The following is a 25,855-nucleotide window of genomic DNA, read 5'->3' on the forward strand; positions in this document are numbered from 1 at the left end:
TCCCTTGCAAAATGGGTGAAGGTGTTTTTGACATCATGTGCCATTTTATTAGGAATTGTCCGAAAAAGGCAATATAAAGAACAGAAGTAAGGACTTTTGATTTTTGTAATGGGGTCTGGTGGGGTGCTTAGAAAAGATTAAGGCTCGAAGGCGGATTTTCGACGGTTTAGGTTTCCTGAGATCGCATCTTCAAATTAACCCTACTAATAATTGCCCCAGTTTATTCTCAATTGAGATTTTCTTTTCTCTTTTTCATTTTTTTTCTGCATTTTGTTCCTCTACCACTTTTACTTTTTGAAACCTCTCTCTCTATTTCTTTTTTTTCTAACTTTTTCTTAACTTTTTCAACTCAAAACTTGCCCCAGTTTGGGGTTTGCATTTCTCAGTGGTTGCCAAATGAAATAATTTGCTCTGAAGGCTCAAAATGGGATAACTAGAGATAGAATGTTTGATTGGATAGGAAGAAGGCCTGACTTTTCATTCCGTTCTTTACATTAACCTTAAAAGGAAAATTCCATTTATCATATGAATAATTTCTTATAAATATCTGAATTGATAGGTTGAGGGAACGCTTGCCCATCCATTTCTGCGAGAATGAGCGCTCCCCGTGGCAAAATTTTCTGGACAATAAAAGGACCTTGCCAATTTGGTGCAAACTTCCCCTTAGCTTCCTCTTGTGCTAGCAAAATATGTTTCAATACTTTATCTCCTTCTATAAATATCTGCGGTCTGACCTTCTTATTGTAAGCACGGGCTACCCTCTTTTGATAACATTGACCATGACAAATGGCATTTAACCTCTTCTCATCGATTAGAGCCAACTGCTCATGACGTTGTTTGATCCAATCAGCCTCATCCAGTTTGGCCTCCATTAAAATGCGTAAAGAAGGGATTTTGACCTCGGCTGGCAAAACTGCTTCCATTCTGGATGTGAGATTGTAGGGATTTGCCCCAGTAGAAGTCCAAATAGTAATTCTGTATGCCATTAATGCATAAGGGAGTTTCTCATGCCAATCATGGTGTCTCTCAATCATCTTACAGATTATTTTCTTCAAGTTCTTATTTGCAGCCTCTACTGCTCCATTCATCTGGGGCCTATAAATAGAGGAGTTCCGATGCTTGATTTTAAACTATTCACACAATCCATCCACCATATCATTGTTGAGATTTTTGGCATTATCGGTGATTAACGTCTCTGGTACATCAAAACGACAAATGATATGATTCCTTAGAAAGTTCGTCACCACCTTCTTAGTCATATGCTTGTAAGATTCAGCTTCAACCCACTTGGTAAAGTATTCAATTGCCACCAGAATAAATTGATGTCCATTTGAAGCATGAGGGTCAATGGCTCCAATTACATCCATACCCCCACATTGAACATGGCCAGGGAGCAGTCATACTGTGTAATTCTGTAGGGGGAGTGTGCATAACATCTCCGTGCAATTGACATTTGATGCACTTCCTAACAAAAACTACACAATCATGCTCTATAGTAAGCCAAAAATAGCCCGTCCTCATAATCTTCTTTGCTAATAAATGGCCATTTATATGTAATCCGCACACACCACTATGTACCTCTTTCATCAAGTATTCTGCTTCATCCTTATCAACACAGCTTAGAAGGCCCAAATCAGACGTCCTTTTGTATACCACCTCTCTATTCAAGAAAAACTTAGATGATAATCTGCGCAAGAAGCTTTTGGTAGTCGTATCGGCCCCAGGAGGGTAGGACCTTGTTTTGAGAAATTTCTTAATATCACTGTACCAGGGACGACCATCAAGAGATTTTTCCACAACTAGGCAATGAGCAGGTTTTTCTTGCAAATGAATCTAGATAGGTTCGATCACCAACTCATCTGGATGTTGAATCATCGAAAATAAAGTGGCCAAAGTATCAGTGAAGACATTTTTGGCACGTGGAATATATTGGAACTCCAAACTTCTAAATTTATTCGCCAAATCCAATAAACTACAGTGATAGGGCACGATCTTTGAATTCCGAGTGATCCATTCTTTGAGAGTCTGATGTACAAGCAAATCGGAATCACTGAACACTATTAAATCCTTAATCTCCATTTCTAATGCCATTTTTAGCCCAAAAATGCAAACTTCATATTTAGCTATATTGTTAGTACAGAAAAATCGTAGTTTAGCGGAACCAGGATAATGCTTCCCTTCAGGTGATACTAGAACAGCTCCAATACCAGCTCCAAAGGAATTTGAGGCACCATCAAAGAATAGCCTCCATTCAGAACATTTTTCATTCATGTCTTCTGCTGTACCAACGAACAGGGCCTCCTCATCTGGAAAATAAGTGTGAAGCGGTTGATAATCATCCCTCCCTGGGTTTTCGGCCAGGTGATCCGCTATCACCTGACCCTTGATGGCCTTTTGCGTGGTAAAAATGATGTCAAACTCCGAAAGAATCATCTGCCATTTAGCAATGCGTCCAGTTGGCATTGGTTTCTCCAATAAATACTTCAAAGGGTTTGACTGAAAGATAAGATAAGTGATATGACTAAGCAAATGATGCCTCAACTTCTGAGCTGCCTAGGCCAATGCACAACAACTCTTTTCAAGAAATGCATATTTTGCCTCATAAGACGTGAACTTCTTGTTGAGGTAATAAATAGCTTGCTCCCACTTTCCAGAATCATCATGCTGCCCCAAAACACATCCCACAGCCTCATCAAGCACAGACAAGTACATAATCAATGGTCGACCCGACTTGGGTGGTACTAAGACCGGGGGATGCAACAAGTAGTCTTTAATTTTATCAAACGCCTGCTGGCACTCTTCACTCTAATGCAATGGCACATTTTTCTTCAATAACTTGAACAGAGGCTCACATGTATGGGTCAACTGAGTGATGAACCTTCCGATAAAATTAATCTTTCCTAAGAAACTCTTCACGTCTTTTTGCATTTTTGGCACTGGCATTTCGCGAATAGCTTTAATCTTTATCAGGTCTATCTCTATACCCTTCTTACTGACAATGAATCCCGATAACTTCCCGACAGGGGCCCCGAATGCACACTTTGCAGGGTTTAATTTCAAATCATATCTTCTCAATCTCTCAAATAGTTTTTCCAAATCAACCAAATGATCCTCCGCCCTCTTGGATTTGATGATGATGTCGTCCACATAAACCTCTATCTCCTTATGAATCATATCATGGAATAGGGTGGTCATGGTCCTTTGATAAGTGGCTTCGGCATTTTTCAACCCAAATGGCATTACTCGGTAGCAAAATGTCCCCCACGGAGTGATAAAATCAGTTTTCTCCCTGTCTTCTTCAACCATTAAGATTTGGTGATACCCAGCAAAACAATCAACAAATGATTCGATCTCATGTCATGCGGCATTGTGTAGAAGAATATGGATGTTTGGCAACGGAAAATCATCTTTCGGACTTGCTTCATTAAGATCCCTGTAATCAACACAGACTCGCACTTCTCCACTTTTCTTCGGGACTGGTACGGGATTTGAAAGTCAAACGGGATAATGAGACACCATGATAATTCTGGCATTGAGCTGCTTCTCAATTTTTTCCTTGATCTTTACGCTCATATCTGGCTTAAACTTGCGAGGTTTTTGCTTCACTGGTGGAAAATTTGGATCAGTTGGCAATCGATGGACCGCTATATCTGTTGAAATTCCAGGCATATCATCATAGGACTAGGCAAATACATCTTGAAACATGGTCAAAAACTCAATAATCTCTTTTCTCTATTTCTTATTCAAATGAATGCTAATTTTTATCTCCTTAACCTCAGCCTCAGTGCCAATATTAACAACTTCTGTTTCTTCTAAGTTCAGTTTGGATTTCTCTTCATATTGTTCAAGATTCTTTAAAAGAGTCAGATTCTTCCTTGCTATTGCTCTCGTCTTGAATTTCTGATTCCAAAATTTCAAATTCGTGAGATATATCGAGATTGCAATCATCAAATTCCAGAATAATGATATCCAAAGGGTCAATGTGTTTTATTTTTGGCCATCTTAAAAAGAATAAAATAGATAAAACAATGCGTAAGCAAATCAATTTGGAAAATAAACATTGTGCATTTCATTGAATTTGAAGGTAAAGGATAACATCATAACATGCAACTTAACAGGAGATTCAACATAAGACTTGCATTGAAAAGCATTTGATTAAAAACTATTTACAAAACTGAAAGACAAAAGATAAATAATGCGAATAAGTCCTTTCATGGCGACCAAAGGCAATTCCCCAGATTTACCGAAATTCCATTCGAGAGGGAAGGAAATCACGGGTCCAATTCTTCATCGCTTCGATAGACACCTCTGGAAATTCTGGGTCCTCTAATGGCTCCCCCTCAGAGGCAACCCCCACAAATAGTTCGGACAATCCAACATCGACTTCCTCGATTGAGTCCACTTCAGCTCAAATCACCTCTGATGGGTAAGGAAAAATACAATACAATGGTGGGATACTCATGATAAATTGCTTCCCTTCCTTCTCCGCCTTTTTCCGATTCATCATTTCTTTCTTATCCTTGGCAGTAGGTTGAAAACCTAACCCAAAAGTATCCTTCTTTCCTTGAACTTCTATGGCTCTAGAATTCCTTGCAGGTTGTGCCCAAGACCCCTGCCTATTTCATATCCTCCTCGAATCATCTCTTTGGCCATAATAACACTAGCTTCTGGCAAGTTCATTCCCACCACTGGCTTCTTCTTAGATATCCATCATACGGAGACAATGTCAGCCACGTGGTGAGGAGAAACCAGAGATTTCTTACTACCCCCATCATTTGGTCCAGAATTAACAATCATTGTGCAATCATCCTCCGCAAAAACTGTGATCAATTGGCTGTTCACCACAAATCTCAACATTTGATGAAGTGAAGATGGTATAGTGCCCGAAGTGTGAATCCAAGGCCGTCCAAGGAGAATGTTATAAACACTTGAAAAAACCATGACTTGGCACATGACTTGGAATTGAGCAATCCGATTTCCAACACTAAATCCACTTCCCCCATTGGTTCTCTTTTCGCGCCATCAAATCCTCTCACCACGGTGGTAGACGGCCGCAATTTAGCCTCTTGAAATCCTAACTTAACCAAGGTATTCCAGGGACAAATATTGAGAGCGGATCCATTGTCTATCAGAACCTTCGGCAAGAGTTTCCCGTTACAGCAGACCGAGATATACAAGGCTTTGTTGTGCCCAATCCCCTTGGCAGTTAGATCTTCGTCAGAAAAAGAAATCCGGTTGAAAGCCAAAACATGTTCAACTACATTGGTGAATTTGTCAATTGGAATATTCTTAGGCACTTGAGCCTCAGTTAAGACCTTTACCAGAGCCTCTCTATGAAGTTCCGAGGTTAAGAACAGATTTAATATGGAAATTTGAGTGGGCATCTTATCCAATTGCTTGACCACCTTATACTCACTTTTCTTTAACATCTTAAGGAAATTAAAAGCCTCTTCATCCGTCACAATTGGTTTCGTTGGTGTAGCACTTTCTTTTCCTTTTGAGGATTCATCAACTGTGGGTGCTCCTATGATTCTTCCAGATCTAGTAATGGCATCCACTTCTTGGGCACCTTCTCTCCTCCAATTAACAGTATAGGTTTGCTATAATTCCACGGGATCTCTTGTAAATTAAGAACGGGAGCTTGCTCAGGTAATTCAAGTACTACGGGCTCCGAAGGCTCACATTCGAAGGGTATCATTTCCAAAATAAAAGGATCAATATTTTCCTTAACTTTGTAGGCTTTCTTCTCCAATATGAATGGTTCTCCAATGACCCCCCATGATCTCGGCCTCGTCTATAATGTACTGTGTAGGTTCCTCGATCTCTTCCTTTATGGTGACAACTCCCACGGTATCCTTGTGCTAAGAAAGAGGATTGTTGCTAACACTCGGCCTTTGTTCATCCTTCCTTCTCAGAACTATGTCTCCAGCATCAATCATGTCTTGAATTTTATGCTTAAGCCTCCCGGCAATTGGCCGTTGAATGTCCAAGGGCTCCCGAATGATAAGCACAAAATGACTGTGGATCATAACCAATAGGAAATTCCTTGGAATAGGTCTTAGGGGGTACCGTGCCAATCTTCCCAGCAGCTTTCAATTGCTCATATAATTGGTCAACAGGCCGACCTAGATTGGTAAAGGTTCGGTATGGGGTTGGATTTTGGGTATCACGGGTGTGTTGGTATTGGTAGTTTGGGTTAGGGGGTGGAATAGGTCTTGGGTTAAAAGGAGGGCGAGGTCTAATTTGAAAGTTTGGTGAGGAAATGTGAAATGGCGTTGATGGTGTGTTTGGGTAATTTGGTCGAGGACGGGGGTGGTTGATAGTGGTATTATAAACAGGGCAGGGGCGTGGTTGGTATAAGTAACGTGGTGAGTAGGTGGGGTATTGTTGGTATCTAGGCCGGGAAGAAGAGCCCTGGTTCGAGACAAAGGAGGCTTCCTCGTCTTTCTTCTTAAATTGAGACTTCTTACTACTGCTACTTTGGCTTTGCATGGCTTCCAACTGTGACTTCAAAGCTGAAACATTAACAATTTTTCCTGCTCTCATAAACTCGTCATATTCTTCCAATTTATTGACAATCTCTACAAAGAAACACCCTGTCATTCGAAAAATTTCCTCAAAATAAGGCAGGTCATGAGCTTTGATGAACGTGCAAACAATTTCATTCTCAATCATGGGAGGCTCCACCTTAGTGGCCAATTTCCTCCATCTCTTCGCATATGTCTTATGGTCCTCTGATGGTTTCCTCTTGTTCCCTTCCAATGTGGTCCTCGTCAGAGCGAGCTCGCAATTGTATTGATACTACCTCACAAAAGCAGTTGACAAATCCATCAAATATCTCATATCTTCAGGCTTCAAATTGGAATACCAATCTAATGCATCGCCTTCTAGACTCTTGGGAAACAAGTGCACCGGCAGATTCTCATCGTCTATTGGTTTCCCTAGCTTGTTCGTAAACATTCAAAGGTGGGTCTTGGGATTCCCCGTTCCGTCCTACTTGGTAAATTTGGGTGCTTTGAAACCCACCGGCAATTTCATATCCAGAAACAGACATAGTTCGTTGTAGTCTAGACCTCCTTGCTTGCTCACACCTTGGCTTTTCCTTATAAACTCATCAAACCGATCCAATCTCTTTAGTAAATTCTTGTCCACTGGTGTGGATGACTCCCCAACTTCACCTTCCCTTGAGCGGCGGTATCTAGGGTGAATGGCTCGGCGGTAGAGTAATAATGAGGTCCCTGTGGTTCGATTGGCATGCTCATAGTAATTGGCGGATAATTTTGGGGAATATGGACATGAGGAGGGTTAGTTTGAATGTGAGGTGCATAAGCAGGTGGTGGGCTATGAATGGGATAAGTAAAGGCTTCCTCATGTGGGTTTATGACCTGTGAAGTAACAGAGGTCTGAGTATAAGGTAAGAATATGGGTTAAGGTTCAGATTGGCCACGGGGTAAGAGCTCATGTTGTTCACCGCTAGCACTACTAGCTACCAATTGATCGATTACGCGCCATTGGGCTATCATTTCAACGCTTAGCTCAATAAATCGGTTGAGAACTTCACTCAGCTGAGCTCCTAGATTTGCCAAATCAGTTGATGATGTCATTGCGGGCCTATCAGATGGTTCTGGATGGGTACTCATGTTTACACTTTCTCTCGAAGCTCGGCTACGTGATCGAGTGATAATGGGGCTTCTTCAGGTAGTTATGTTTAAATATTACTTGAAAATTTTGAAAGGAACTGCCTTTAGATTTAGCCCTTGCTTAGCCTTTCCAACCAAAATAAAATAAAGAAAAAGAAAAGGACAAGAGTTAGTAAATATCCAAAAAATTCGGATGCATGTCCTATGGGGGAACCCTTTTTTGTGCCAAGGGTAGGCTTAGCATGATGCAGCACCTTCGAAATGGGATCCGTTACACAAACCTGTTTTTGACAACAATTTTGTACGAGTGCAAAGAAAATATCGATTTCATTGATAAGCTTGCCAATATATTTACATCATGTCATGAAGGCGGTTCCGCACAAGATCGTCAAAATTTCTGAGCCTATCTAATACAGAATCCCTAGTTTCTCTAGCATATGGAATTCTGACACGTTCAGCTTGATCACACAATTCCCCGCATTTCCTTTTCAGCTCTTGACGCTTCTCTCGCTCATCCTCGTACAATTGCTTGTTTTGCTCCGCTATTTCTTTGTGTGTCTCGACAGACTTACTTAACTGCAGAATTTCCTTGTCCTTTGCTTCGATGATGGCTTTCAACTTTTTGACCTCCTCGGCGGGTTCATCTTGTTGCCCTTGTGCAGTGGATCTTGCTACCCAGTCCTCGTATTGTAGAGTTGTCAAACCCTTCTGCTTGAGTTCCTGGATGTAACTAAAACACTTGTCATCAGATAGTGTCACCCATGCCTCAATAATCTGGTCTTTCACAGGGATCTCGCTTGGGCACGTTCCTCTATTGAAAATAATGGTAAACTTACTCATATCAAATGCACGCGGCACTTCTTGGGTACGTCTTAACTGTCTGAGAAACCTCATTGGGGTGTATGCAGCGATTCCTTGGGTACCCAGTAAGAGAACAAAATCTGACACTTTAGTGCGAAGTATTGGTCTATAGCAATTCGTCCAGTCTAGCACCCACCTAATGTCTTGATCCGACAGCATCTCTAAGTATTTGACACATTCAAACGCATTGCTCGGTAGACCCTTTCTGTTGACTCGCTTATGATGCGTCATTACCCAGTTGTACCCAACCACTGGCAGACTTTCGGGAACGGACAATTGTGAGGACCCGTAATTTTTCCTAATTTCTAGGTTTTATTTTCTTTGAATTGCACGTTTTTTCCACATTTTCTTTATTCAGAAAATTTTAAAACATAATTTTTATTCGTAAATATAGTTTTTAAATGATTTTTCTAGTATCGGATAGTTTTTGAGAAATTAAGAACGTATATCGGACGTGGGACCCACTAGTGCGGAAAGTTCGGTAAAATTTGGCCAGTTAGGTTAAGTTTTGGATACTGGGTTTAATTTACCGGGTGTTAAGAGATAACTAGAGGTTGCTAAATGGATTCATATTGGAGAGACAAAAGGATAATTATAAGCCAAAACAGATGCTAGGTGTCGCGTTTTCATTGGACCTTGAACTTTGACCATCTTACTACCTTTACTAAATAACCAAAAATTGACCAAAATTTCATCAAAAATCTCATCTTCTTGGCCGGCCACTCTTGGAGAAAAAAAGAAAGAAAACTCTTCAACTTTTGCTTCCTTTTCTTGCGAAATCTTGAAATCCAACCATTAATCTCCCAAATTTCTCCATAAAACCTACTTGCTAAGAAGGATAGAAGTGCTTGGTGGAGTTGTTTGGAAAGGAAAGACCCTAAGCTATCTTGTCTCTAGTGTTTACAAGGTGAGTAGTTAAGGAACCCCTCTCCTCTATCTAATGATGTTTAATTAATGACTTGTGGTAGCCTAAGGGATGAGATTAGGTGTTATTCCAGGATTTTGGTTGAGATTAATGACATTTTCTATTTAATCATGATTTTTCTGATTTAATATGATTCATATGTTGTGGCCATGGATGATGATTGGAAATGATTTGGAATGAAACCTTAATGTGTCAATTATAGTTATTTGCAGAAAATTTCTGCATTGAACTGAAATTTCGGAAGTTAGGGTTTCGATTACCCCTTTTCTGCCTGGTACTGTTCCTCATAGTTAGAGGCTAAATTAGCTTTGGGTTAAAACATAAAAGTTGTAGAAAATGATGTTTTATAGTAGCCTACAAAATTTCATCTCAATCGGAGAAACATATCCTATGAAAAGACTGAATTACCCCTGCTACCCTGTAGTTACCCGAAACTGAGAATCAGCTTCTGTAATTGGTTCTTTTGACCTGGAATACTACCGAATTGGTTCTTGATGTCTTCTTAAGAATTATATCCATGTATCTTAGTTTTCAAATGGCTTTGGAATCACTTGAATTGGAGTTGTATATGCTGAGATATGACTGAATGAATCAGGACTGCCACAGTGAACTTTGAACTGGAAAAAAATCTGAGGTTGTTTTGGTAACTTTGACCTAGTTAGGACGAGAACTGGACTAAGTATTCTTCATTAAAGTTATAGCCCTCTGTCTTAGCTTCAACACAGTATAACTTTCACTTCAATCCGATAAGCGTAGTTTCGGTTAGGTCTGATACGCTAAGTAGCGGCAAATCTGCCTTTTGTTTTGTAACTTAGATTTCATTTCCGGAAATGTTTCTAGCTTGATTTTTGTAGTTATATGACTTGAAGCCTAGTGAATGGCTTTTGGAAATGAGATTATTTTGTATGAGATGTTGGGACTGATTTGAGGAAAATAATGAAGCCATTAATGGCTGGAAAATAGGTAAACACTAGGGATATGCTGCCCGAAATTCTACTTGAAGGCTAGTTGGATTTACTTGTGACTTGAGTGAAGGGTTTTAGGGTTGTTCATGTCTTTGATACCAACCGCTACCTTTTACTCCAAAATCACATTGTTATTTCTGTGCACTGGTAGCTAATTTGATCAGGCACACGACTTATAATTGAGTCTTATTTATGCATTTTGTGTACTGGATTCGTGAAAGTGGGAACCATAATTGTTTCACCTTGGTTATTTTAGGATTTCTTGGTGATTAAAGCTCTATTTTGGGCAAAAACTTTTGAAGTATCTGTATTGAAACCGGTGAGTGTACCACTCCCCTTATTTGTTTTGTTACTTAACTTGATTTCTGCACTTGCAATCTGTGACCTGAATGACTGTAATGTCAGTTTATTCTGTTTGAGACGAGGGTGTACTTTATCACACTCGCTCTCTTGTCTGTCCATATGCCTATTTACTGTGTATAATCTGTTAACTGTATCTGAATCTGTTCGGACGTCGTTTGGAGGCTGGTATCCAACGACCTTTCTGTGACCTCTGAGCTCAACACCTATGGCTAGTGACTCAAGTCGGGCCGGCAAGGGCCTGATCGATTAGATAACGAACCACAGTAGTCTGTTCTGGGAATCTTTGGGTATTGAGACTCTTGATTCTGGTATACTCGAGTATTACCATTTCTGTACTGTATGGAGTTCGGGCCCGGTAGGGGTATGTTTGGTGGACGGAAATTGGTGTAAACTGGGGTCTACGGATATGTTGGTTCTATTTACGTTGACGGAGAGTCAACGGGTTCGGATCAAGTACTGCAAATGGAAATCTGGCTCCTGAGAGCCACCCGTATCCTTTCCCTTTGAACCACGGTGTTTAAATGCTTTCCTCTATATCTGGTATATGTATCTGATTGATTCAATGTGAAAGGCCATGATTTTACCCCTATATGTTTGGTACCTCATTGACTGTAAGCTCACCCCTTTCTGTTACCTTTGTTTTCCTTACAGGGAACCACTTTTGGGAACTGTGACTTTGAAGCATGAGTTGAGCTAGTTTAGATTTTGTATAGCTCCTCAATGGTTGGAAACCCTAATTGTACTTGTTCTTTTGAAAACGAAGCCCTAATTGTATTTTGTGTACTATGAATACCTCGGATTGCACTGTATCTGGATTTGTTCAAGACTCCAATATAAATATTTGTATTTTCCGCTTGTTCTTTTTCTTTGGATCTTATCGCACGTACTATGTTGGGTTTGTGTAAATCGACTCCGTAGTCCTGATGAGAGCTGGGCAGGCGGTCCGCCGAACCCTTTGGTTCGCCTTAGGGTGAGGTGGGGCTGTCACAGGTGGTATCAGAGCTGATTCACGTGGTCTCTGCGCGGAGTGAGCTTGGGCCAGTGGTGTTATGGTCTTGATTTCGTGAATGTGTCTAAGTGCTCGTTTGAGCATAAGCTATGAACCGTGCATGTCATAAGTGTAAAGATCTTTATCATGGGACTTGAGGAAGTTAGGTATGTTTGTCGGGTAGGAATTTTTAATATGGATGATTTACTCTTGGGACCGGCCGGCTCGAGTTGTGAATTATCGTAGATGGGATTCTTGCCCCCGAATACAAAAGAAATGGGAGTCTAGGTTAGAAAGGACTTGGGCGAACTAGAAATGTGATTCGACGGAACTTCGCGTAGTCTATTCGGGTGTTGTTAAGCATGATCAACCTTGATTAAGATATAATTGGTGTTGTTCTCGTAGATTAAGGACGGAGCCCTAGAGGGGAAAAGCTTTTGTTAGTTATTCTTGTACTTGTGACCTAATTTGTCTATAGTACTTTTGGATGACCTCGCTACTCTCATGGATTTCTCATATTTGTATCTAATTGATTGCTACTGTGTGGCTTGTTTAGTACAGTTATGTTATATATGTATGCTTTTGATCTGTGCGTCCCTCTTGCTACTTGCTTTTGCCTACCTATGTTCAATATTATATTCCCGCTTCGACCCTAGATTGATTAGACCAACAGAGGGCACTCGTAGTGAGCGGGGCCGTGGTCGTGGAATTAGGCAACCCACATCTGAAAGGGGCACCGGGGAAACCTCATATGGACCAAATCCTGAACCTAGGGTTGACCCCAACGTCCAAATAGCTGCTGCCATGCAACAAATAACTGATTTGCTAGCCCAAGTGGTGCACCAACAGGGTCAAAACCCTAACCCCAACCCTGGGAACCCTGGTAATCACATAGAGGGCGAGGATAGAGCCCTTGAGAGATTTCAGAAGTTCTCCCCACCCAAATTTCTTGGAGGCCCTGATCATGACGTGGCTGAGAAGTGGCTGGAGAAGATGATCGATATTTTTGCTGCTTTACACTATACCGAGGAGAGACAGGTGACATTTGCTGTCTTTCAACTAGAGGGACCCGTCCGTTCCTTGTGGAATGTCATTCAAATGAAATGGGAAAGAGAACAAACCCTGAGGACGTGGGCGAACTTTATGAGAGAATTTAACGCCAAGTTTTTCCCTCCTCTATTCCAAGAAAAGAAGGAAGATAAATTCATTCGGCTTCGCCAGGGAACTCAAACCGTAGCCGAGTATGAGAGTCAATTCACTCGGTTGTCCAAGTTTGCGCCCGAACTGATCGTAACCGAACAAAGACGGATAAGACGTTTTATTCAGGGACTAAATGTTGAGATTCAAAAGGATTTGGCGGTAGCTCAACTCAATACCTTTAGTGATGCTGTGGAGAAAGCCCAACAGGTTGAAAATACGAGGCTACAAGTTAGAAATTTTCAAACCAAGAAAAGGGGTTTTCCTGGGAGCAGCTCAGAACAAGTGGATAATAGTACAACCCCTAAAGTTCGAAAGGGAAACAGGGAAGTACGGCCACCGGGGTGACAGGTGGTATTCCACAGGGGGGATCAGTCTCTGCTACTCGTGGTCCCTGTGGATATTGCGGAGGGCCAAATCATACGGAAGCAAATTACTGGAAGAAAGAAGGAAAATGCTTGCGTTGTGGAAGTACCGAACATCGGATTGCTAACTGTCCAGCTCGCCTGCGCGAGCGGAGAGCGACTCTGCCACCAACCAAGACCAAATCTCAGCAACCAGCCAAGATCAACCCTGGACAGATGAAAGGAGAAGGGACTGGATCGAAGGCACTAGCTCGGGTATATTCTCTAGCGTAGCATCAGGTCCCTGACTTGTCTGAGGACGTAGAAGGTACGATCCGTTGGGTACCTTAGGTTTTGATAGATTCCGTTGATAAGAAAATTTCGAGGACAAAATTTCTTTAAGGGGGAGAGAGTGTGAGGACCCGTAATTTTTCCTAATTTCTAGGTTTTATTTTCTTTGAATTGCACGTTTTTTCCACATTTTCTTTATTCAGAAAATGTTAAAACATAATTTTTATTAGTAAATATAGTTTTTAAATGGTTTTTCTAGTATCGGTTAGTTTTTGAGAAATTAAGAACGTATATCGGACGTGGGACCCGCTAGTGCGGAAATTTCGGTAAAATTTGGCCAGTTAGGTTAAGTTTTGGATACTGGATTTAATTTACCGGGTGTTAAGAGATAACTAGAGGTTGCTAAATGGATTAATGGTGGGGAGACAAAAGGATAATTATAAGCTAAAAGCATGTAAACACATAAATCACATATAGCACATAACACATAAGCATGATATCTAGATGCAAGACCCTAAGAAAGCAGTAACACATAGCACATAGACATGCAAACCACACATAAGGCAAATAAAGCAAATGAAACCCTAACTATTACATTCGAGGAGACCTACTACAATCTAAGGGGGAATGAATTAAATAAAATAATACCTAACTATTACAACTTTGGCATTCAAATGCCTTTCAAATGATCAAAATTGAACTAAAAATAAATATACAAAAACTAAAGCCAATAAAGCGAATGAGGAAATAAATGAAATAAATAAATAAATAATAATAAACAACATTCAAGAGCATGCAATTAAAACACGTAAAGTCACGTAGGGCACATAAAGTCAGATAAAGTAAGAAAGAAGGGATAGGGTGTACCTCCCTTGAGTTGGAGCCCCAATGGAGTGAAATCACTTATTTACCCTCCAAAATACAAAGAAAAAGTCAAGACATCACTTTAATTAACAAAAAATCAAGATAAAAATGAATTGTGAAATTGAATCAATTAAGTCATATAAACAAACCACATTCAAGGAGTCAAAAGGAGAAATGACTTGATTTGCAAAAATTAACAAAGTTTTGGTGTCAAAATTAAAGAAAAGTAAAGTTTAGGGACCTCTTTGCAATTAAATTAAGGACCCAATTGAAAGAAATTGAAAGTTTCTAGGGCTACATTATAGTTAAGGAGAAATCCAGGGACTGATTCGCAAATTCATTCTCTGATTTCTTAATGGATCGGGCAATTGGTCCATTTTCTTATTTATTTGGGCCTAAGACTCTCCCCAGCCCAATAGAAATTCAGAGCAAAAGGAATGGACCCATCTACCATTTATGTCCCCAAGATTAGCCAACAAAATCGGTGGGCTTCTTCCCTCCAGCCCAAACTAAAACCCAAAAATAATAAACTCAAACACACTCCCTTAAATACAACTAAAATAACCTCTCAACCCAAAACCTTTTTCCATAAGAACCCAACATGATAAAATCAACAAAAATTATTAAGCCACAACTATGACCTAACAACAAGAATTAATCTACACAAAAGACTAGTTAAAAAAGATTAAAAGATGGTTAACATCTAAGAAGGACGAAATAAATTCAGCTTTTCCAAATTTGGGGTTCAAAATACAATTCATATGAGGACATATCTGAAGGATTGATAAAAGCTTTGAGGTCAAATTATGAAGTTCTAAAACTTTGGGGTTAAATCACAAAGAAAAGGACAATGGAAGGACTGAAATTATAAATTTAAGCAAATATTCATCGTCCCCAAATGAAATCAACATCAGATCAACATCACTGCTTTCTCACGGAGGAAAAATGTCCGAAAAATTTAACTTCGGACTCACGTGAATCTCTTCTCATTCGAATTCATATCATTAAATCGATTTCATGCAAGAAGGGAAATTAAGAAAAACAAAGCCCATCAAGCACTGCTTTTATTCATGAAAATCGACTGTTCGGGCGGGCATGGAAATCGCCGACTATTTGTTCTCTTCATCCGAAAAATACAGATAAATCATCTTTAAGTCAGAAATTTCAAACAAGCAATTCGTCGAACAGCTTAGGGGCGTTAGAAAATTCACCAATTCTTTGTTTTATTGAAGCTACAATCGGCCCAAAAGTTGATCAGAAACATAGAAAACAGTCCCAACCAACATATACAGCATGTGTACTCCAAAATCATGAACAAACAACCAGATAATCGCCACAAACATAGTCACGGCAGCCTGTTTCAAAAGCTTGACAAGGACTGAAAAAATTTTTAGAGGGAAAAGAAACTTAAAGTGCTCTTGTTCGGCAAAATTTTGCAGGCAATGGAGGTGGGTTGCGGCGAATTGGTGACAGTTCCGGTTCTTCCGTCGCTCCTCTTCCTCTGTTTTTTCCGTTCCTCCGCCCTCCAGACCCTCACCTTTTTCTTTTTGCCCTGTTTTCTTTTCTTTTTGTCGAAACCTCCTCCCCCCTCTCTAGACCCTTAGCTCCCTTTTTATATCAGACTCTAACCCTAAAAATCTCATCTCGATGGTTCATAAACAACTTCAGGTCACCGTTTCTCTCTCAGCCATCGGATTGGCCTCAACTTCTGAATTGCTTTTTGGCTTGTCGATGAAAGCCAGGTGTAACAGTACTAACATGATCGAAGGGAGATAAAAAAACAAGGAAAATAGCTGAAAAAAATGCAGCTGCAAACTTGCGGCTTTGTTTTCTGCTAATATGATATTAAGGAGAAGTAGCGAGCGTGCCTAGCACGTGCGCATGAGTCTTTTTTTTTTTTTTTTGAAATTCAGTATGAAGACAAAAATAAAATAAAACAGAAAATAAACTAAAATAAAATAAAATAAAATAAACTAGAACAAAAATAAAATAAAAGCTCTAGAATTGAAGCCAATAAATCTATTAAATTAATTAAACAAATAAAGTTAAAAACCCAAAAATTTGGTGTCTACACTTTTTCTCTCGTTCCCCTCAGAACCTAGCCGCCGTTGGCTTCTCCCTTCTCTCTGTTTTTCCCGTGAAGCCCCTTCGACCTTCCCCTGTTTTTGCCCCCTCTCTTTTTCCTCTGATTTCTCTCCAAGCTGTCCAGACCATCCCTTCAAACTCCAGCCGTCATAAAACCTCTCTCGTAGCTCCCCTAATACCCTAGCCGTCTGCTCTCCTCTCCTTCCTGATAGTTTCCTCCTTCCTCCCTTTAGATGCCCCCTTTTCTTTTTCTTTATTTCCTTTCCCCCAAAAATTCTCAAACCTCCTAGTTCCTCAGCCAACCCTCTTGCTTTTCTTCTCTGTTTCTCTCTCGCTCAGTTTTTCTTTTCCTTTTCTAGCCGCCGTTTCTCTTTCTGTTCTTCTAGCTCTCGATCTATCTCCAACTCCCGACGCCTTCCAGTTCTTCTTCGCTCTCTCGCTCACCCTTCTTCACCTTGCCCAGATCCCTTGTTTCTTTGTTGTCCTCCCTCTTCTGATTCGTTCTCCCTTTCTTTTTTCAGCCTTTGATCTCCCAGATTCTCTTTTCTTTTCAGCACTTAAAACCTCTAGCCCTTTCTCGTTCTTTCTCCCTCAGTTTTTTTCTTTCCGCCACCAACTAGACCCTTTCTTCTTCAGATTTTTCAGTCCCTCGGTGCTCTCCCCCTCTCCCTTTCTTTTGCCGTCTCCTTTTCTTTTATATGGGAACCATAACCCCTAAACCCTCACCTCAAAGGTGAGGATGAAGGGTTGGTTTCTCCCCAAACCTCAGCCATTCGATCCATTGGAAGCCCCCCGAAAAAAAAAACCAGAAACAAACTCCCGTGAAAATGATATCCTTTTTTTCATTGTCGCGCCCCATTTTTTGATAAAAATAAAAATGAATGGTTTGAGAAAGATGTATTTTTGTGATTGGAAAAAGTGAATTTTTTGATAAAAATAAAAATGGGTCTAAATGGGACTTTTGAAAATGCGACGATTTGACCCAAGAAAAATAGTTCAAAAAGGGTTTTTTATATGAAAAATGGAGTCGCCACTTGGTATAGAGTTAGGGTGTACCAAGTCACCTAAAAAAGTGAATTTTTTAAGGAAAAAAGTAAGAAAACCCTTTTGAACGACTCCTAGTCCACGCAAACAAAGAAAAAGGTTCGGGAGTCACATTTGACGAAGGGGAAGGCAAGGATAAAAATCCAAGGCACCCCCTCGACCTAGCCAAGGCTAGTTGCGTTGATTTAATCAAAGATTTTCTTGTTTTAACCAAAGAATTTATTACATTTGGATGCACTACATGAATGCAAACCCTAGACCTAGGGGTATTGGGGGAAATTTCCCTTCAAAGGTTGGGTGGTGCCAATCACATTAATTGTGAAGCCCAATAACGATCCTTTGAAGAAGTCACGAATAATGCGAGTGGGATGCAAATGAATGGAATGCATGTATGCAATGTGAAGGTATGTGAAGCGAGAAAAATAATAAAAATAATAGGATGTAAGTGGAGGTGTGCAAATGTATTTACAAGTGTTTTGTGTGCAAGTGAAAGGATAAAAAAGGTGCATGTGTGCAAATGACAAAAGTGAAAGTGCGCAAGTGAAGAGATAAAAGGTGTACGTGTGCAAATGACAAAAGTGAAAGTGTAATGATGGAGTGGATTTAGAATGCATGGGCCTAGGGAATGCATGCATATTGGGTACGGGGAGACCTAAATCGTGACTCAATTTACCCTTTTGTAGAGAGGATACAAGCGTGCTAAGGCTTAGAAAAAGCCACACTCGTCTATATCCCATATTTAAGGGGACTCTCAAGCAAATGAACCCTATATCTAGCATGAAATGCAAAAATCCTAAAATGGAGGGAAAAGGGGCTCGAGGGGCATGCCAAATGATAAAACTAAGGAAAATGCGTGATATGTGGTGAACAAGCAAATGATATACTAACGAGGAAAATCCCTAAGGGTCTAGCGTTGGACTAGCCCATTCTATGAATTCCGACTAGCGTTGGACTAGTGGAAACGATAAAAGAAGCCACAACTAGCGTTGGACTAGTGTGGTGACGTACATTCATCCATTCCATTCATTCACACTATAAAAAGCGAGTAGACATGCGAATCACTTATAAACACGTAGCACATAACACTTAGCATGCTTGACTAGATGCAAGGACCTAATAAAGCGATTAAACATTTAACACGTAGGCATGCAACCAAACTAATGAACCTATTACATTCACTAACTAAAACAAAAAGGGGAAGGGGAAAATAGACCAAATTGCTCGCCACAGCCCTATCTATTACAAGCCAAGAGGTGTACACATACCCCATAAAAGAAAAAACTTAATAAAGCAAAAGTAAATAAAGGAATGAAAGGAATTAAGGCAATGCAAAGAAAACGAAGTAGACATGCAATTCACTTAGCACATTGGATCACATAGGAGAGAGGAAAAAAAATAAAAGAAATTATACCTCCCCCTTTTGTGGTGCTAATAAAGGATAAATGGCTTCAAAACAATAAAAGGGGTCAAGGCATCAATTTAAAAGTAAAGTATAAGCAAGATCGCCAAAATTCACCCAATTGCAACTCAAGTGAAAACACATAGTGCATGATTACTAAGAAAGTGGAATTATTGGTCAAATTTATAGAATAGAAAATTACCAAGGACCCAATTGCAAATATTTAATCAATCAACCAAACCCAATTGATACATTTTGGGAACCTCAAAGGTCAAATAGCAAAGAAAAAATCAAGCAATGGATCTAATTGTAACTATCCTAGGACCTAATTGCAAGAAATTGGAATGTAATTGGGCCACAATGCAACCAAAGGAGACTTGAGGGGTTGGAATGCAATTTTTTAGAAAATTATTTCATGCAAATTCATGCAAGCTACGTGAAACATGCATTCTGCAACAAGAATTTCTGCTGAAAGCTTCCTGCAACTAAAAAACGCAACCTTTACTTCCATTTTTCATGCAGGTTTCAACATTAACCACCACTTTGATCAAAGCTTCTCAACCCACGTAGCCAGGAACTTAATCTAAGCAGCATGACACACAAATTCAACTTCCAAACAAACCAAAACACATAAAAATCACTCAAACACTGGAGAGCTTTATGCAAAAGGTGCGGCAATTTCTGGTTTCAAATGAAGATTTCAGGAGCTCTTTGATCACAACTTCTCATCTAATCTTCAAAGAAACTTGAACTACACAGCAAAACACATATATTTCATATCCTAACCAGCCCAACTTATAAGGAAATCATGCAAGTTCTATGCAAGGTAGTAAGAAACAAGCTTCTGCAAAATCCTGCTGCAATCCTTTGCAGCTTCAAACCATGCGTATTTCATTCCAGAAAAATGCACAAAGTTCATTTGTTTACCAGCCCAACTCATAGGAATCCCAAATCAACAACTTTAGGCCATAATCATCTATCATTAGTGATCCCAACAGAGTATCCAAACAAAACAGAAACATAGGAGAAACTGATACAGAAATTCTAGACAGAAATGTTCATGTGAGCAGATTGCAGGAAGAAAAAGAAAAACAGCAAAGGTGTGAGGATGAAATGCAGCTTTTGGACAAAATATGCAGCCTGGCTCGAAGATTTTTCAGATAAAATCATAGTTTGAAGCCATACAACAAGACACATCACCTCAATATCCAAACAAACAACAACATAGAGGGGACTGATGCAAAATTCTGGAAGCATACTCACACAAAAAAATGGTTTGGCCATCCTGAAATTTATTTTTCCAGCAAAGTGTTTGATTTTAGTTCCAATGTTTTAAGTGACTCAAACATGTAAATTCAATCTAATAAAGCCATCCATTCCTTCTCTTTAATGCCAGATTGAACATGCCACTTAAGTGTGAAGATTCATTAAACTGCTATGGAAGGGAATACGGTGAAAGAAAAAAAAAATGCAGCAAACTCTCACTTCATTCACTTCAATTTAGATATGTTCATACCACATAACCCAAGCCACCAAACATAGCAGACATCTAACCAGCCTTCATGACATTCAAATCAGATTTTTCACAGTCATCAACCCAACATCAAATGCGCGAACTTAGGACAGGGAAAGGGAAAGAAAAATGCAACTACATGATATGAACATCTACCTTTAACTCAACGTTTTCAAGAAAAACATGCAAAGGTTCAACCCATTCAGCAAAAACAGAATCTTTTAACATATTTCCACCCATTTTATCATCAAATGTGTAGATTCGAAAATCAAATTACCAAGTAGACAACCGAAAACAACCATTTACTTCACTTAACATTGAAATCCACGGACAAAAATGGAGAAGTAATAATCCAGAAACCACAAAACAGACCTGTGGGCAGTTTTTAAAACATTTCTGGATTGACTTATTCAAACAACACAAGAAGCAACCATTGAACATCAAACAAAAGACTCAAATCTCCATCCTCTAAATTCAGGCCAAAACCAGATGTCAAATGCCAGCCGAAAGGGCAAAAATCAATGGGAAATCTAACGTAACTTCATTCAAAAATCACAGAAAACTTAGTCAAGAAACAATGAGGGATCTTGCTTAACCCACACCCATGAATTATAACCCTTCCTCCTTCCCTTGGACCCAATCAAATTCACAAAGCAGAGACAGGAAATTCCTATGCGTGGACTCCAAATGAGGTTTGCAGTGTATTGAACCGAACTAGATGCATCATAGCCAGCAAAACATTGAACTAAAAAACAACATAGAAAGCAGATTAAAAGATACCAAAGAATGAACCTTGGTTGAAAATGAAGATCAGAAAGATGGTCAGAGGCTGCGTCCGAATTCAGTTTCCTTTTTGCGTCTCGCCACCAACAGTCCCCTTTTTGAATCTCTCCTTTCAACCGTATCCTCCGCCTCTGTTCCAGCTCTCTCTTTCACTCCCCCAGCCGTCCAAAACCTCAGCTTTCTGTTCCTCACAGCCCACCTCTCTCAAAACTCTAGCCTTCTTCCTCACCAGTCGTCCACTCCTTTCCCTGCTTTTCCTTTCTTTTTTCGTCTCTCTATCTCCCTAGCTCACAGCCTTGATTTTCTTAGCCTTGTCTGGTTTTCCTTTTTCTTAGTTTCTGCCCGTCGCTTCCCTCTGCTGTTTTTTTTCACTCCTTTTTCCGTAACTCTCTCCTCAAATCCTCCCCCCTTGCGGCTGCCCCTTCTTTTGCTTATATATCAGACCCCTTAACCCTAAAACCTCTAGTCCTTTTCATGTATTTGCAGCTTCAGGAGCCGTCCCAGGTTTCCTTGCAAGCTGCTACAAATGCAGCTTGCCGCGGCTATCCTTCCCTTTTTTTTTTTTTTTTTTTTTCAAACAACTTGATAATTACAAAAATGATAAAATAAAAATAATAAATTGACAAAAACCAGGTAATAATAATAATAATGAAAATAATTTAAAAACTAAACAACTAGAAACAACAAAAATGGCCATTTTTCCATCTTTTTTCTACATTTTTCTTTTTCATAGTTTTTTTTCATTTTTCACCTTTTCTCTTTTTCTAAATGAATCAAACAACAATAAAAGATAAATTAAGTAGAAATAACTAAAATAAAGCTAAATAAAACAAAATTGCTATTTTTCTTTTCTTTTTCCTTTTTTTCCTTTTTTATGATTTTTCTCTTTTTTTCATTTCAAGAAATTCTATGCTAAAAACTTACAAATAAAAATAAAACTATAAACTAAAAACTAAAAATCGAATAAAACTAACACGACAAATAAAAAACTAAAAATAAACAGTAAATGAAATTACACCAAAAATTTGGTGTCTACAGTTTGCCCCTCTTTGTCTGAGTTTTGGAAAAACTTGAGACAAAGAAGTAGACACCAAATACTTACCTGCTTTATTCGGCGGCGAACGTCACGAACGGTGGACGTTTTAGAAACGGGGACTGACCCCTTTTGACAAAGCTTAAAATGGAATTGACTTATACAGGAAATTTAAAGCGGGATTGACCCGAACGAAATTTAAAGACGGGATTGGCCCAAACAGGAACTTAAAGCGGGACTGACCCGAACAGGAATTTAAAACGGGACTGACCCGAACATGGATTGAAAACGGGACTGACCCGGACAGGAATGTAAATGGGATAGACCCACGGAATAGACCTGAACAGAAATTTAAATGGGATAGACCCAGACATAAATTTAAATGGGATAGACCCAGACAGAAATTTAAAACGGGACTGATCCGAACAGAAAAATTAAAATTGGGACTGACTAGATAAGGAAATTCAAATCATGGGACTGGCCCGAACAAGCTTTAATCGCGGGACTGACCCGAATAAGCTTTGAATCGCGGGACTGACCCGAACAGGCTTTGAATTGTGGGACTGACCCGCATAAGCTTTGAATCGTGGGACTGACCCAAATAAGCTTTTGATCGTGGGACTGACCCGAATAAGATTTTGATCGTGGGACTGACCCGAATAAGATTTTGATCATGGGACTGACCCGAAAATGCTTTTGATCATGGGACTGACCCGGATATGCTTTTGATCGTGGGACTGACCCGAAAATGCTTTTGATCGTGGGACTGACCCGAATAAGATTTTGAATCGTAGGACTGACCCGAATAAGCCTTGAATCGTGGGACTGACCCGAATAATGCCTTTTGATCATGGGACTGACCCGAAAATGCTTTTGATCGTGGGACTGACCCGAAAATGCTTTTGATCATGGGACTGACCCGAATAATGCCTTTGATCATGGGACTGACCCGAAAATGCTTTTGATCATGGGACTGACCCGAAAATGCTTTTGATCATGGGACTGACCCGAAAATGCCTTTTGATCGTGGGACTGACCCGAAAATGCTTTTGATCATGGGACTGACCCGAAAATGCCTTTGATCGTGGGACTGACCCGAAAATGCTTTTGATCATGGGACTGACCCGAAAATGCTTTTGATCGTGGGACTGACCCGAAAATGCTTTTGATCATGGGACTGACCCGAAAATGCCTTTGATCATGGGACTGACCCGAATAAGCTTTTGATCATGGGACTGACCCGAAAATGCTTTTGATCTTGGGACTGACCCGAAAATGCTTTTGGTCATGGGACTGACCCGAAAATGCTTTGACAATCGGTCAGTGGGATTAAACCCGAGCCTGCCGTGATAAAATTTGTGTTGATTTTTGATTGATGATTTTTCTTTTGCTCTTCTTTTTGACTTTTGAAAATCTTTCCAAAAAATTAATTTGCCCCAGTATGATGAATTTTTGCAATGTGAGTCCAGAGTTGATTCTGTATCGCCATGCTGTTGCATTTTTTTGATGAAATTTGCTTGCGACATTTTCAATCTGCCTTTGTTCACCGGAGGACTGACACCGATTCCAGTGCGAGGTGTGCTTACTTTCATCTGTGTATGCAATTTTCTGCAAAAGAGAGAAAAAACAAAGAAATTGCCACCATCGTTTGATCCGTTTTCCTTTGAGAATCGTGTAAACATGAGTCTTTCAAGGCCTTTATCAACTTTTGCTGCTGCAGTCGATTGAGTTGGATTTTTCACCCTAAGGCTTTTCCGATTTACAAACTGATCAGGTATGTGCTTTGCCATATTGTGAAGTCTGCGTAACTGACTTTGTTGAACCTTAACCCTTTTCAAGAGATGACTGAACCCAAGTGTGCTTTGAATAAACCACGGGGATTGTTATTCACCAAAATTCAAAGATAAAGAATGAAGTATGCAAGAAAATTCACATGTCATGAAAGAATAAATATGCACAAGAATGCACACATAACCATTTGTGCTTAAATTCTACAAAAATGCCATGAATGCAAGTAATTTGGAAAAATGAGCTTCCTAAGAATGTATTTGCAAAAGAATGTTTTACAAAATGACACAGTTTTGGCCAACAAATGTCATATTCAATTCTCTGGATATCTTTGTTCTGGAATTCAATGTTGGCTGAGGTATGACAAAAATAAGGAGACAATCCAAATGAACCAAGTCATCAGCTGTTCCTTTTCATGCTTGCTTGCTGCCAAAAACCTGCCTTGGCGCCCTTTCGGGTTTTCACTAAGGTTGCCCTCACCCTTTTTTCCTTTTCTTTTTTTTCGCGTCCTTTCGGATTTTCACCTAAAGAACAAAGAAATATCTCGATCATGATCGACCTAGAAACATGATTTGAAGATTTCTGGCATCAGTAGAATGTACTTCCTTTATGAGATTAGGCGAAAACATTACGGACAACACCTGCCAGTTGATTAGCAAATTTTCCTGATAGAGATACAGCAAAGAACGAAAGCCAGGACTTTTGGGCTTTTGTAATGAGGTCAGGTGGGGTGTTCCAAGAAAAGTTAAGGCTTGAACGCAATTTGTTCTTATGAGAGGTGAAATAACCTGAGATTACATCATTTGAAATCATCTTCAATTTCGAATGAAATTGAGGGAAATTTGCCCCAGTTTGATTGAATTTTCTCTCTTTGCTTTTCTTTTTTTTTTTTTTTGCATTTTTTTTTTCAAAGCTAAATTTGCCCCAGTGTAGGGTTTTCTGCTTTTTCTTTCTCTTTCAAAATAAATTTGCCCTAGTGTAGGGTTTTCTTTTCTTTTGATCATCTCTTTTCCAAAATAACTTGGCCCCAGTGTGGGGTTTGCAACTCTCAGGGGCTGCCAAACGAAAATTACTGTTCTGATGGCTCAAAAGGGATAACTAGGGATGAAATGTTTTGATTGAAAAGGAAGATGGCCTGACTTTTACCTCGTCCCTTGCATGATTTCCCAAAAGAAATTTGCATAATCAAAAATAAAGACTTCTTACACATATCTGATTTGATAGGTTGAGAGAATGTTTGCCCATCCATCTCTTCGAGGATAAGTGCTCCACTCGGTGGCGCCTTTTTGAATGACAAATGTCCTTACCAGTTTAGATCAAATTCGTCTTTGACTTCATCTTGCATTGGCAAAACTCGCTTTAACTCTTTGTCCTCCTTTTCTAAAGGCTCGGAGGCGGACCTTTTTGTTATGAACACAGGCCACGCACTTTGATAACATTGGCCATGGCACATGGCGTTCAGCTGCTTTTCATCCATCAAAATCAATTGTCGGTGACGCTGCTTTAATCAATCAGCTTCGAACTTGGCAAGGAAGGGATTTTCTCAATGAAGAATTCTCAATGAAGGGATTTTTCATGAAGGGGTCTCTCAAAGAAGAGATTTTTGTCCTTCTCAAAGAAGGGATTTTTCAACAAAGGGATTTTTGGCATTTTCAAACGAAGGGATTTTTGGCCTTTTCAACAAAGGAATTTTCCACGAAGAAATTTTTGAATGAACGGTATTATCGGAATCCAGAACAATGATATTCAAATGGTCAAATAATTCCATCTTT

The 25,855-nt window shown here is 39.7% G+C and overlaps 1 protein-coding gene across 1 annotated transcript; it reads right to left on the reverse strand.

The window, feature by feature from the left end:
* Nucleotides 1–521: 521 nt before the first annotated feature.
* Nucleotides 522–1,088, reverse strand: LOC113708320 (uncharacterized). The gene has a single exon (XM_027230782.1). The coding sequence runs from the start codon at nucleotides 1,086–1,088 to the stop codon at nucleotides 522–524; it is 567 nt and encodes a 188-aa protein (XP_027086583.1).
* Nucleotides 1,089–25,855: the final 24,767 nt, after the last annotated feature.

This window comes from Coffea arabica, chromosome 9c, assembly GCF_036785885.1.
Source record: "Coffea arabica cultivar ET-39 chromosome 9c, Coffea Arabica ET-39 HiFi, whole genome shotgun sequence".
In the NCBI taxonomy this organism is placed as follows: domain Eukaryota; kingdom Viridiplantae; phylum Streptophyta; class Magnoliopsida; order Gentianales; family Rubiaceae; genus Coffea; species Coffea arabica.

Excerpts from the sequence above, each read along its gene's own strand:
- LOC113708320 (XM_027230782.1), bottom strand. The coding sequence starts at position 1,088 with ATGAATGGAGCAGTAGAGGCTGCAAATAAGAACTTGAAGAAAATAATC.